Raw genomic sequence first — 13377 nt, 5'->3', positions numbered from 1 at the left:
AACCGCAGAAAATCCCGCTTCACAAAGATAGGATGTTATAGATAGGATGAGTCTTAACCTGTGTCAAGAGGCACAGATGCACCGACTGATGTAATTGGGAGAGAATACCGCAATTTTTTTTATATTTTTCAAAATAAAACATCACTCAGACTCTGATCGTCGATAAATTATTCTGTGCGGCCTGGTACCAAATGACTGACGGACCGTACCGGTCCACGGGCCAATGGTTGGGGACCGCTGGTCTAGATGATAGGACCAATGGAAATCCTTCTCCTTTTTATCCGTTTCATTCTAAATGTGTTTAATGACATCCTTTGATGCCAGTTTTAACCATAAACAAATTCAAATTTGAATATTTTCATCAATTATGTGTAGGTGCTTCATTAAACTCAGCAACGTTCACTTTTTGTTTGAGAAAACTGTAAAATGTAATGGAAAAACTGTCAGAAATAAAGTCAATGGTTTAATTCAGCCTACGTGATAAGCTAAAACACTAAACGTGCACAAGAAATGGCAGATTAGAACCTTCTGCAGGCCTGAATGTTCCACATGTGCAGAGGCCTGATAAGCACTCAGGAACCTGGCTTTTCAGCTGGAGAAAGTAGAGGGCTTTACCCAATTCTGTCACATTTTGGACAAAATATCAGTGAAATGTACCTGGCATTAGTTTGGGTTTACATTACACATACATTACATTAGTCCAATGAAGTGACCCTCTCATTAAAACACATGCTGCTGGCACAATTATGCCTGACTATATCAGACTTGCCTATAGCCTTGAGGTGAGGCTGAATCTGCATCTTCTGAAAGGTCAGTGACCTGGAAAAGGGAGGCAGAAGAAATCGAATACTACAGGCTACTTTGAAATCCTCCAGGCACTTGTTCTCATTTGTTCCAGAAACCTGAAAATCAGTGGGTTGTTATGGCCTTCACCTCAAGAACTGCTAGCAGGGCAAATGGGGTGAGCAGGTGGGGCTATTGTCATGCAAAAGGTAGGGCAGTTGAGTCATTTGATAGACTCCAGCTCCTTTTTTCCACCCCTTTTTGCTCCATACAGATTATACTGAGCCAGAAATGATATGCAGTACTCTCCCTGTTGGTGTTTTAGTTTAAATTCCACTGTTGATGACTATCAGGCTAGTCATTGTGATTCAGTAGAAGTGGATAGATATCTGACTCAACTTGATGAGCACTAAAAGTATTTGATCTTCAATGAGTCTAACAGTACTCTGAGTGACATCCAATTAATCTGGTTTATATTTGGATTCCCCATCATTACATTGTTTCATTACCCACTTATAAAACCATCTTATCACACCCGTAATGATCTATTGTTTAATCCTATAAACCATCAAGCACATCTTAACAGAAGGATTAACAGGTGAGGGGGTTAAGATAGGGCATTGGGAATAAGATCTGCTTTGCTATTGATTCGATATGCTCACTACACTCTACAGCAAAAGTAATACATTCAACCTGATATTTGGGAAGATGTAACTCAGGCGAATACTGTCGGCTGAATGGTGCGGCCAGTGTAGGGTGATGGATGATGAGGAGAAAGTTTTGGGATGGGCAGACACCTCTCCCATTAATCTGCAGAACAGCGCTGTCTGCCTCTGTTTGCATAGCAACACCGACTCCCCATTACTCATTTAGCTGCTGCCCATTATCTGTTTGGTGATGAAAGAGTTCTCCTCTACAAGATTTGGAGGGTGCTTTTGGCTTCCCATACTACTAGTACTGCAAGTTATCCGATGTGTCAGTCGTGGACAGTGGAGGCAGTTAATTGCAGCTCTTGCTGTATTTCATGAGAGTGCACACAGAAATAGGAGCCACACAGCCCCTCAAAAAATGCAAACGTTTCAGTAAAGCACCTCTTTTGTTATGCTGTAATGTAGAAACTGGACGCTTCTAGTATTAATATAATAATTGCTAAAATTGAGTTAATTTCTTCACAATTTTAATGTAGTTTTACCTCTGTTCTGCAGTTGTTTGAAATTAATCTTATTTATTTTAAAAAGTGCCCTTGGGCTTTAAATTATGCAAAAGCTTTTGACTTGTGGTATTTGATAATAATGGCTCATAGCAGCTGACTGAGTCTTTGAAATCACTTTTCATAATGCTTGTAGCTCAGAGTTTCCTTTACATTTGGCAGGCATTGCAGCCTTTACCACCTGAGCAGATAGCCCTACTAATTACCCAGTTAATATCGGCTTGTCATACTTGCAATACTCTATGAAGGACAGGTTGGCTAGAAAAATATTATCTGTTGCGAGGTTGTTGTAAATGTTTGTGATTTTTTTTTTCTTTAAAGACTTGCATATCATGAAAATCTGCTACTGTCCATACCTGATACTGATTATCATTTACTTTTATGGTTCAAGTTAAACTTAAAAAAGAAGATAAAATTATAATATGGACTTACATTAATTGAATGAAAATGGTTGTTGCTTTCATATCGTCAAAAGACAAGTTTTATCTCCTATCTAAGACAATGCAGTATTTGTTGTAGTTTAAATAATGGTTAAAACTAGATGTTATTAAGGATATTTTAATCAATGCAGAAGGTTTCTTTAGATACCTGATCAGAAATCAGATAGAAAAAATCTAGACAGGCACGTGAGGATGACATTTAATAGCTATATTTTTGTTTTTTCAAGTACAGAGCAACAAAATGTATTCTCTGCATTTAACCCATCCCCTTGGAGAGCAGTGGGCTGCCATCGTAGGCGCCTTGGAGCTGTGTGGGGTTAAGGTTCTGTGCTCAGGGACAGAGTGGCAGTCTGTGGGAGTGCAGCTCGAACTCAGAACCTCAGGATTCCAAGCTCTATGCGCTAATCACTAGGCCGCCACTCCCATCTGAAACTATGTGTTCAACAGTCACGTCTCTGACAACCAAAACTACCCATCAGTCAAAATAATTCATCATTCTGCCAGCTTTGGTGTCCGAATGAAGACTGCAAACCTTTTTCATTTGACGGAGCCAATTTTTTGTTAATGTATACGCAATAAAACCAGCAGAATTTATACCCATGATCTTTTCCTGGCTTGATATGTTGAAAAATGACTTCTCTAATACCTCTACCGCCAAGTCATTATCCTAAAAGGGACATAAGAATGCAATCTGATTAAGATCAATTATCATCAAAAATATAGCTTAGTCTGTAATAAATCTGTTTTGCTTCTATTGTCATATTTACTTGAAGGGATTTATTTCTCAATGAAAATAAAAGAATCAATAAACTTGCTGGGGAAAAAACTTGAGCAACACATGCTCGTCAAACTAAACTTGATGAAATCAAACTGAGAGGAGATCTATTTGTGGAGCCCCTGCTGGTGTCCTCAGGCACATCCCAGTGTTTTCTTTCTCCATAGAATCAGCAGGATTCCTTTTTGCTCCAAACACTAATAAAACAATGCCAATAAGCATGAAGGGTAGCGAATTACTTGGATAACGGCCTATTCTTTATATTGTATAAAGTAGATCATAAATTGTTCAAATAATTATGCAGATTTGTGGCTGCTTTTACTTACAGGCATAGTTTTTGTCTTTGCGAGCTCTTCTGTTGCCTCTTAGCTTTTGTTTTCAGTTGTTCTGTGGCTCATCCTCACAGATTGTTCTTTTATGAAGCCCCCAAAGACTCTTAGCAAGAGATTAAAAAAACAATGTTTGCCAAGCTTTTATTTTTCTCTCTTCTGTTTGTCCTGTAGTCAGTGAGTGTAATAATCTTTGAGAAGCATTAGGTGTTATGTTTTCACTTATGGTACAAATGTATTCAGAATTGTTCTTAGTTTTACCTTATCAGTGGTTTGGATCATGTTTGTACATCCATCCCATTGACTCTTACACCTTAGATTACAACTCTGTCAACTGCATGCTGGCATCACAGTCTTCTATGTAATCAAAGGTATTGGGTACATTTTTACAAGTAGCTACTTGGGCATTTTTGGCTGTAAAGTTGCAAACATATATCATTTTGTTACTTTGCATTGAGGTATTGGAGACTTTAACTCAAACTGCTACCAAAGCTTTTAACTTGACACCAGTATCAAGAATACTTAATACTTGATACCATTTTTGACTATGCAGATAAAAAAATGTGTATACTTCTTTTTGTAAGATAAATTGACAGATGAACAATGGAAAGAGTTCCCCCCCCTCCTAATTAATGCAAAACTAATGTGTCCATGGTAAACCAGGAAGCATTTATATAAAACAAAGATTAAAACATTAACTTTTGTTAAAAAAGGGTGAAAATTTGTTCCAAATGTTTATATCCATGATGAAATATGCCCCCTGGATTTAAGTGCTGAATAATTTAGTGGAAACTAGGTTTCTAATCAATGATGTATTACCTGTTTCTTCATTTTTCTTACTTGCTTTTTATTATAAAGACTGCTTTAGCTTGAAGATAATTGGTATGTCATTGTAGAATAGCCTTTTCACTCTCTACAGTTATTTTAATGAGAGCATTTTTTTCCTCTATATTTGTCAATCGACATCCCAAATGCATCTCCAAAAGTATCTTATGCAAAAAAGATATATTTCCGTATCTATCAACGCAGGTGAAGATTCTCAGTCATCCAGGTCATAGTCATTCCAAAAAAGTTACCACTAGACTTTGTATTCCAAGTTTAAAGACGTTTCGCTTTCCGTCCTGGAAGCTTTTTCAATTCAAAATGTCAGAATTAGCGTTGAGTTCCAAGCTTTATCGAGATGCCCAACAAAGCCTTGTTTTGGCTTAGAGAAAATGCAAATTGAACGAGAAGAACAGGTCCGACCCTTAGGAATGGGGGTCGTTGAGGTCTTTGTTAGCCTGCAATACCCGTTACTGGTCTATGCCTCTGAAAGGAGGGGGGTCATTAGGGGCATTGTTGGCCTGGCTGACCAGGCGAGTTGTCTTGGTCCCCTGCCTGGCGATGAGTATTATGATAGCGGGAAGGGATCAACTCTATTGCTGTGATGTAGATATTTGAGTGCTGAAGTCCACCACCTCTGTCTAACATTGCTTTTTCTCTCTTAACATGATGGATGCCATTTATGTTAAGAGACAAAAAGCAACCTTAAACAGAGGGGCGGGACTCAGCTCTCAAAAACCTACGACGCAGCGATAGAGTGTATTCCTTCCCACTATCTAATCCGCAATATCTTCAAACTTGGAAAACAAAGTCCAGTGGTTTGTTTTTTTAACTTTTTTGGAGTTATCAACACATAATCTTTAGGATTGGAATGTATCATATTAACAAACTATACCAGAGATGGAAACTAACTACTTTGTATTAATATCCAAACTATTCTTCTAATAGGAATTGTATTTATTCATTTACCCAAAGTAATTACCTTAGATCATGTTGTTTATTTGGAGTAAGAATGTTAATCTGAATCATTTCTGTATATCGCTCAGATTAATGCAAACATTTGGTTTCCGGGTTGATTTTCTTTTGTAGCCCAAAAGCATCTTTGTAATTCTCAAACCTAAGAGTTATCAAGCAGACAGCTTCAGCACTTTTTTCCCTCTCAAGTTTCAGTAATTCTACTTTTAATATATATTTTCTTCTATTTTTGCAATCGTCCTATTAGGTCTTTCCTTTGCAGCTTTTCACTGCTCACTGCCTCCTCTTTTGACTTTTCAGGCTATTGTTCTAAATTTTGCCGTTATTTCCCATTTTCCATTCTTAAGATGATCATTTTTCATATCCATATTCCAGAGACTTGCCTAATTATGTAGAACAACTTATAAATGTAAGTTTTCCTTAAAGTAGGATTAACTATAAAACCATGAAACAGCCCTGTCACACACAATTAATTGTTAAGTTTTGATCCAGGGAGTTTTAATCAGAAGCTGACTGTTAATGCCACACAAATCCTTTTGATGGATCTCCTATTTAGATGTGGTCTGACACCATTCTTAGTTTTTGCAGCTTTTGAAAAACAAAAACAATTGTGTCTTTGTTTGTTGTAAAGGTTTATTTATCAGTGTAATGAGCTTCATCACTCACATGTAGTCGTTATTACTTTATTTGTTTTCTTTCAGGATGTCCAGTTGACCGTAGCAAGAAGAGAGAAGTGGACGGGATTGCATCTCATTCTCACATTATCAAACCTGCTCCAGTCAGCGGTGGTTTTAAAGGAGGACCTCTGTCACCCAGAAACGCCCTCCAACTCAATGGTCAGTGCATCCTGCTAAATATGTTTCAAAAACCAAACAGATGCATTTGTTGCCATCACTGAGAACAATTTTTTAATTGTGAGGTTACAATCTAATAACATTTTGCATCCAGCTTAACGCAGACGGCATCTGTCACCATTACTCTTTGTATAATCTGAGATTGTCCCCGCTCTCCTCTTATGCTTTTTTCTTTTTAATGACGTACTCATGTTTTATGAAGGATTTAAAACTTTAGACAGAGCCATACATAAAACAAGGTGTCTAGTGACCCATGTTCATATTAGTTTGGCCTAGATTAATGTCAATCCTCATTTGCAGTTAACCAGTAGAGGCCACCAGATTTCTATGTGTAATGATCAATGCACTCATAATGCCATGCACTCTGACGGGGCTGACAGGTTGTGTGAAAGAAAAGCAGGCCCAGAGCATAACATATTGTTTACCGTGCTCAAAAGAGGCATTACGGAGTTTTCTAATGATACTGCCACCTGTAACCATAACACAGTACTGCAGGGTCTTCTGCTCATTGTCACACTCATTGTTATATATATATATATATATATTTTACTTTTTTCCACTTACGTGGAGTTGCCATTGGTATCTGAGTTGATGTGGATGTCGGTTGCTTCTGAGTATCCACAAAACCCATATTGAATTTAACACTTTGATTGTTTGCAAGGTCGGACTCATCTAACATGGATGCATTTTCAGGGTTCCCGCGGGTCCTTAAAAAGTATTAAAAGGCATTGAATCCTTCAAAATAATACCAAGGCCTTAATTGATATGAAAATGTCTTAAATGAGTCTTTCGTAGGTCTTATTTTTTTAAATTTATTTTTGTAATCTAAATGAAACATTAAAATTGAAAACATACATGAGGCACAGTGTATTTTGTGCAAGAAGTCATTCAAGCTCAGAACGATGGGAATTAAGGCAGTGGAGTCGCACATGCGAAGCAGGAAACACAAAGTGTCAAAATCGAGTTACCGAGAAACAGCCGGTATTTCTCAGTTTTGTTCCACCCTTGTCTCTACAGCGCCTCCACTTATCATCAAATCAAACATACTAAGAAAACGATACAAAGAAAAATAGCTGCAAAACAGACTTAGCACTGGTTAAGTTGTGGCTTTAAAACTGATTTGTTTTGTTCCCTGCTAAAACAAAGTTTGTGAATTCAGTTAAATAATTGTTAAAATCTATCTGTCATTTGTGTGTTTTTAGCTTTCTTTCTGTATGGGAAGCTTTTCAAAATTTGAAACATAAGTGCAGTGGCTTATGTTAAAATAAACCTTTGGGTTAAGTTGTCGCAAGCGGGTTTTTCTTGTGTTTCTTGTGAATTTGGTCTTACATTTTTATTTCAAGTGGCATTAAAAAGTCTTAAATTTAACTTGCTTTATGCTGTAGGAACCCTGATTTTACGTCACATCGACCGAACAGCACGACAACCTCAAACCCGAAGTAAATACAGAAAATTAGGCTACAGGTTTATAATTGCATCAAGGCTTAACTACTGAGGTGTCAGTCTGCTCATCAAACTATATTTTAATTAACAAGGGTCAAGCAAATAGGGTATTTTAAAGATATATTTCAGTAAAAATATATCTTTAACAGAGGGCATCAGACGGTTATTTTGAAATATAAATTTTTTGCCAAATCAGTCAAGCTGATCTAATCAATAGACAAGACTACAGTTACAATTTTAGTAGAGTTTACATGAGTGGTTAAAATTTTTGATGGTATAGGAGTTCTTGTTCTTTCCCAAAGATCAGCTATGATAGAAAGAGTTTTAAGTTTTGTGATCCAGTGATGCCACCTCTTCTTGCGGTTCTCTAGCAGAGAGCTTTTAAAAAAAAAATGTTTTCACCCTGCTGAACTCATCCAGCAAGGTCAGCATGCAAAACGCATCTGCAATTATACCCCAGGGGAAAGAGAAGTCCATGGCTACTAATGAGAAATTTATAAGTTCTAATTACCCTAAAAAAAAATGCAGTATAACTTAAAAACATTTTTCAGTTGTGTTAATTTTAAAAGGCTGTCTCACATGTGTTGTTTGTTATAAACAACCGCTTCCTTACCTTGATTTAAATAACAATGTAGTCAAATTGAATGTTTTATATTTCTCAGTTTTCAGAAGGAAATTATGCTAATGCAATAACAGGTGCTTTTATTTCTGGACTTTAAAGGGCATCAACAAGTAATCTGAATCAGATAATTTCACATTTTAGCTTCTCCACTCAGCTGTCAGTGTGTGTCTGAGCCCTTATTTGAGTGGAGGCCCAGCCACAGAGGAATTAATATCTTTTATTTGGGCACTCACCATGCTGCTGCCGCCTTGATCAGCTCACCCAGATACATTTCACATTCTTTCTGCTGGCTGCACCACCGAACCACTCAATTTTCAGGCTAATTGAGCTTGCAGAGGCGTCTCTAGTGGTTAGCCACAATCCTGTTTGTGTTTTTTGACTGTGTGTGTGTGTATATGTGCACAAGCATGGCCTTAGCAAAGGCGCACAGACACACAGGGGGGAAACCAATTTTTCCCTCAATTAAGCGAGCCATCATCAGTCAACTGGGCTGCTGTTGGTAAATTTGCCTTGAATTTTAACTATTTCAGAAACTCACACATTCCCAGTTAGAGGCATCACGTTAGACATATAAAACAAGCGTAGAATTGCTTAGGGTGATACAAAGCGCGTCTGGCAGGTATGGAATTGCAGATTGGCCTGCAGAGAGGATTTGTCATTTCTCGCCGTAACCAGAGCACCAATAAACCGATATGCATTTCAAAGCTGAATGCAGGTCAGATTTTATTTTCAAAATAATATTTACAAATAGTTTCACTTCACAATCACTTCACAGACTGCCGCAATCAGTTACTCACACCTATTGCTATAAACGAACACAGGCTGTTTACCGTTTACTAAGTCTTCCACATATCTTCTCCACCGCAGCCTGCCTACTTTTAATCTCCTCTACATTCTCTGCTTCCTTCACTTCACCTCAGCGTGCCGGTTAAGCATACAGTGTACCTAAATGCTTTCACTGGAGCCCATTCATAACAGTAAGACAGAGTGTGCAATGAAGTCCCACACCACTGGGTTGTGTGTGGGTGTGTGTGTGTCGCTTTCCTGCCCCACTTCTTCCTGCCTGTGGCTGTGAAGGATAGCCAGACACTATCGGGTTAGCCCACTGGCTCCCAGCCTGATACCGCTTTGATAATGAGACTTGGAAAAAGGTCTAAGAATAAGGAGTCATACAAGGAGGGGAAATCAGAGAAGAATAGCAGACATCAAAGGATTTATTTGGAAGCAGACGCCCTAGAAATATAGTTCACAGAGAAAGTTTTATGAAACTCCAAATTAAATCAGGATAAATTAAGTCCATAAAAATGGCAACAGTGTTCATTTATTACTTTTAAATAGTTTAGCCTTTCCTTTCATTTCCTGTATCCACTTTTTTTCTTTTCAGTCATGTGCTTTTGGAGAAAACCTTGGACATGTTAGCCATGCATTACATTACAAAGATGTTTCTCTAACCTTAAAAGGGCAGCTTTAGACACAAATTATGACATACATATTTTTTGAGGTGAGGGAAAATGTTTAGATGCCGATGGAAAATCCATTACATACACAAGCAGTGGATGGAAACAACAAACAGGCTGGGTCAAGCTTAAGGTGTATTTAATCATAAAAAAATCAAACTGCTTTTTTACCTGAAAGGTACATATGATGTACGGTTTTGAAAGCAGTCAATTTCCTGCTGCTGTAGATCCTGCAGGTTAAGAAAGAGCTTTGCAATGTACCAGGTTTGACTGCAATTTGCTAAAATGGGATTACGACTGTTGGTTATATAAATTGATGTCAGTTTGTAATCATGCAGATGTTTTCATTTTGTTGTCAGTTTGGATGTATGGTAAATGTTGTCTGTGCAACAGTAATTTAATGAATATCACCAGAAATGATTGATACTGAGAACACTGGCTGTTAAGCCCCTTTAGAAGGAGCTGCAGCTCTTTTGCAACAATAATAATCTTGTAGCTCATTAAGTGTGTTGCTATGTTCAGATCGCACGCAGCAGAAGCAGCAAAAACATGTGTGCTGCTTCATTTTTGATGCTGGTAAAAGTTTAGTTCTGACGCGCAACTCGAGCATCTTTGCTGCTCCAATAAAAAAATCTGTTCCTGGCATAAATCCAACCATAGCTTAATATTCAGCTAAAAGCTTCTTATTCTCTCTGTATTACAGTACTGCAGCAAGCTCATATTTGGAAAATGCAACTGTGTGTAAATCACCAAGACCTCTGCTACTCTTGCCTGCGACTCGCTGGAGCTTCTGTCTCAAATTTGTGCATATCATCGGATTCTGTAGAATGTGACCTTTCCTATGAAGCTCCCTGATCGGACAAACGGTTATTTAGATACACCTGTTCATGCATCTGTCTGCTACTTAACTTTGTATATATAGTGAGTATTTAGAGTGATGAAATAAATACAACTTTTTTTGAAGGAAAGCTGAAATTTTCTTACCAAATATATAAGAGCATTCCACATGTTAAAATTTCAAGAATAAATTTAAAATTTTAGATATTATGCCTGGAGTTTTTTTCAATCCAAAAATCTATAACTTCTTAGTTGCTTGTTGGATGGACACCAAACGTGCTCTACATATAGCCAAGATGTTGTATTTACAGTTTATTATGTTTTTGTATGTAAACATCTGGATTTTTTTTTTATATAATTGGCCATTTAAATCTAATTTACTCAGGCCCAGAATAATTTACTTTTCGATTTTACCATCCACATTATCCTCCACCTTTATGTCACTTGATAACTTGATAAGAAGTTTAGGCAGTGTACCGTTTGAGAATGGCCCTATAAAGTATGAGTACGCCTTTTTTTAGACCTGTGGGCTTAAGAGGTTTTAGAGTAATTAATCTGTTCTTGAAGATAAAAAAAATCCCATAGTGTTTTGCAAGAGCAAACAATGCATAAAATCAGTAAAAATAATATATAAAAAAGGAGTTTTGATGTTTTTAAAGCAGACTGGAGAATCCTTCGACTTCAAGTCCAAATGAAGGTAGTTCCAGACCCTCTGCACCTCAGAGCAAAATGCTGTTTTTATCTTATTAAACCCTGCAGTAATTTACTCATGATAAAGCTTTAAAAACTAAAGCAAGGGAAATAAATACTCCTTTCAGCTATTTGCCCTGTCAACCAGGTTGCTATATTTGCAAGTTCAGTATTAAAAGTGAACCTAATGGAAATATTTGGTGTGCATAATATATAGCATTTCATTTATACTTCAATTTAAGGGTTTAGAGTTGAGAAATTTGGAATATTTCTGATCCTTTATGGACACTGGTAAGAAACAATTGAAAAAAATGCATTAACAATGAAAAAAAGATGAAAAAAACAAGCAACAATCCATTTTGTGGAAGAATAACCAACATGTTTGATTTGTTGTGGCTTTTCATATTCAAAGTGCTATTTCAAATCACCAATCACAAAGCCTGTTCTTATTTCAAACATGCCAGCTGATTAAAACTGCTACCTTTCTGAAAGCATCTCAAATCACATGTTAAATATTTATAACCAGCTTTTTTCTGTTTGAATTTTGCACAGAGCAATGTTTTAAAAGCTTGCTTTAAAATTGCCTTACATTTTTTGGCAAAACAGCACATCTAACCAAGAATTCAAAGACAGCAGAATACAGTAAGCAACTTGAATTCATCACAGTTGTCATTTGTGATTGGACAGAAAGGTTTAAGGCTCACTGAGCGGATACAAGCAGAGCATGTGGTATAAAGAAATCCAGTTCAAATGGAGAAAAAACAAGCAAATGCCAGAGCTTTACAAAGTTTGTTCTACAAGTTGTACATAACAAAACAGAACTGGGTTAATGCACAAGAGATGCTCCCAGAGAGCTGTAGAAAACTGATGAGTGCATGGGAAAATTAGTAAAGGTCTAATGCCTGGTGTACAACAAACACAGGAGGTAATGTTCCTGAAGGGCCTAAATAAAAGCCCACTTTATACATCTATGGGTTTTTTTTCTTTCCATCCTCTCTTTATTAAACCATTTGCTGATGTACCGAGTACTTTTGTTCCTATTTTTTAACTCTGCTCATTTACGTTTTTTTCTGATTTATGACCACTTTCAGTGAGTCTAGTTCCATTTCACCCATTACTAAAATCTAGACCCTGTTATTGTTAGCATTATTATTGCCAAAAAACTTAAGAATTTAAGGAAACACGTTTATTTTAGATATAATCTTTGTTTAAAAATCTTTTTTAAAGCTGGAGATGAGAAAAGATTCCCCAGTGAATGAATTCCTCACTGCAGCCTTTCTTTTATTGGCAGCGAGAAACGCTGCACACAGGCTGGATGGAGATCGGATGCTGCTGCACAGAGATAGGGGGACAGCCCATGACATCACCACCGAAGCCCCAAACCTGAACAGTGATAGCAGGTTGCGGAAGCTGGACTGCATGGCTGCCGTGCGTCAACTGGAGGCTAAACAAAACACCAAAGCAACTGATGTTACGGTAATGTCAGAATGTGCACATAGATTTTTAGTTACATGCTTCTCTAAAAAGCTGAGAAACAAACAAAAAAACACCTAGCATTTCTTAATATGGTAGTCACTTTAGTAACAATGACAGTCGGCTCTTTATTGTTATGATAATCATTTGTTTACAAATTCTGTTTTAGCTAAATCTGTAGTTAAGATCTGAATCTATTTTTGCACAAGCAGTCGTAAAACCTTAAGGTCAGTTTTAGCTAAAACAGTGGAAAAATAAAAAAATATGTGTTATATTAAGTAAGAGATTGAAGGCTAGAGTAAAAACCATTAAACTAAAGTTTTTCAGTGGACACATATTCCTATTTTGTTTTCTGAGTAACATTTACTGTATTTTCCAGACTATATGCCGCTACTTTATTCCCTACGCTTTGAACCATGCGACTTATAAGAAGGTGCTGCTTTTCTGTGGATTTTTCCTGACTACCAGAGGGGGAAGTCAAAGTAGAAAATTAAAGAATAAGGGACAAATTTTCATTTAGAACAAGTACATGTTAGCATCAGGCAAGACGGAGAATAAATGTACTGAATTCACACATTTTGCGATTTATTTGCTGCATTAAAGCTGCCGAACCAATGAGGGGACTGGGCTTTACTCCTGTAGAGCTGAAATAAAGAGCTGACGAAGT

The 13377-nt window shown here is 37.1% G+C and overlaps 1 protein-coding gene across 1 annotated transcript in view; it reads left to right on the top strand.

Annotated features, from left to right (window-relative positions):
• The window catches only part of nphp4 (nephronophthisis 4), a 231444-nt gene that overhangs the window by 192296 nt on the left and 25771 nt on the right, over positions 1–13377 (top strand). The window contains exons 18-19 of the mRNA XM_015380197.1: positions 6036–6170; positions 12529–12713. Of these exons, the coding sequence (XP_015235683.1) occupies positions 6036–6170; positions 12529–12713 (320 nt within the window). The remainder of the gene's footprint in view (positions 1–6035; positions 6171–12528; positions 12714–13377) is intronic.

The sequence above is a fragment of the Cyprinodon variegatus genome, unplaced genomic scaffold (assembly GCF_000732505.1).
Source record: "Cyprinodon variegatus isolate N-32 unplaced genomic scaffold, C_variegatus-1.0 Scaffold209, whole genome shotgun sequence".
Lineage (NCBI taxonomy): Eukaryota > Metazoa > Chordata > Actinopteri > Cyprinodontiformes > Cyprinodontidae > Cyprinodon > Cyprinodon variegatus.
The sequence above is the reverse complement of the archived record's forward strand: the minus strand, read 5'-3'. Positions and strand labels throughout refer to the sequence as shown.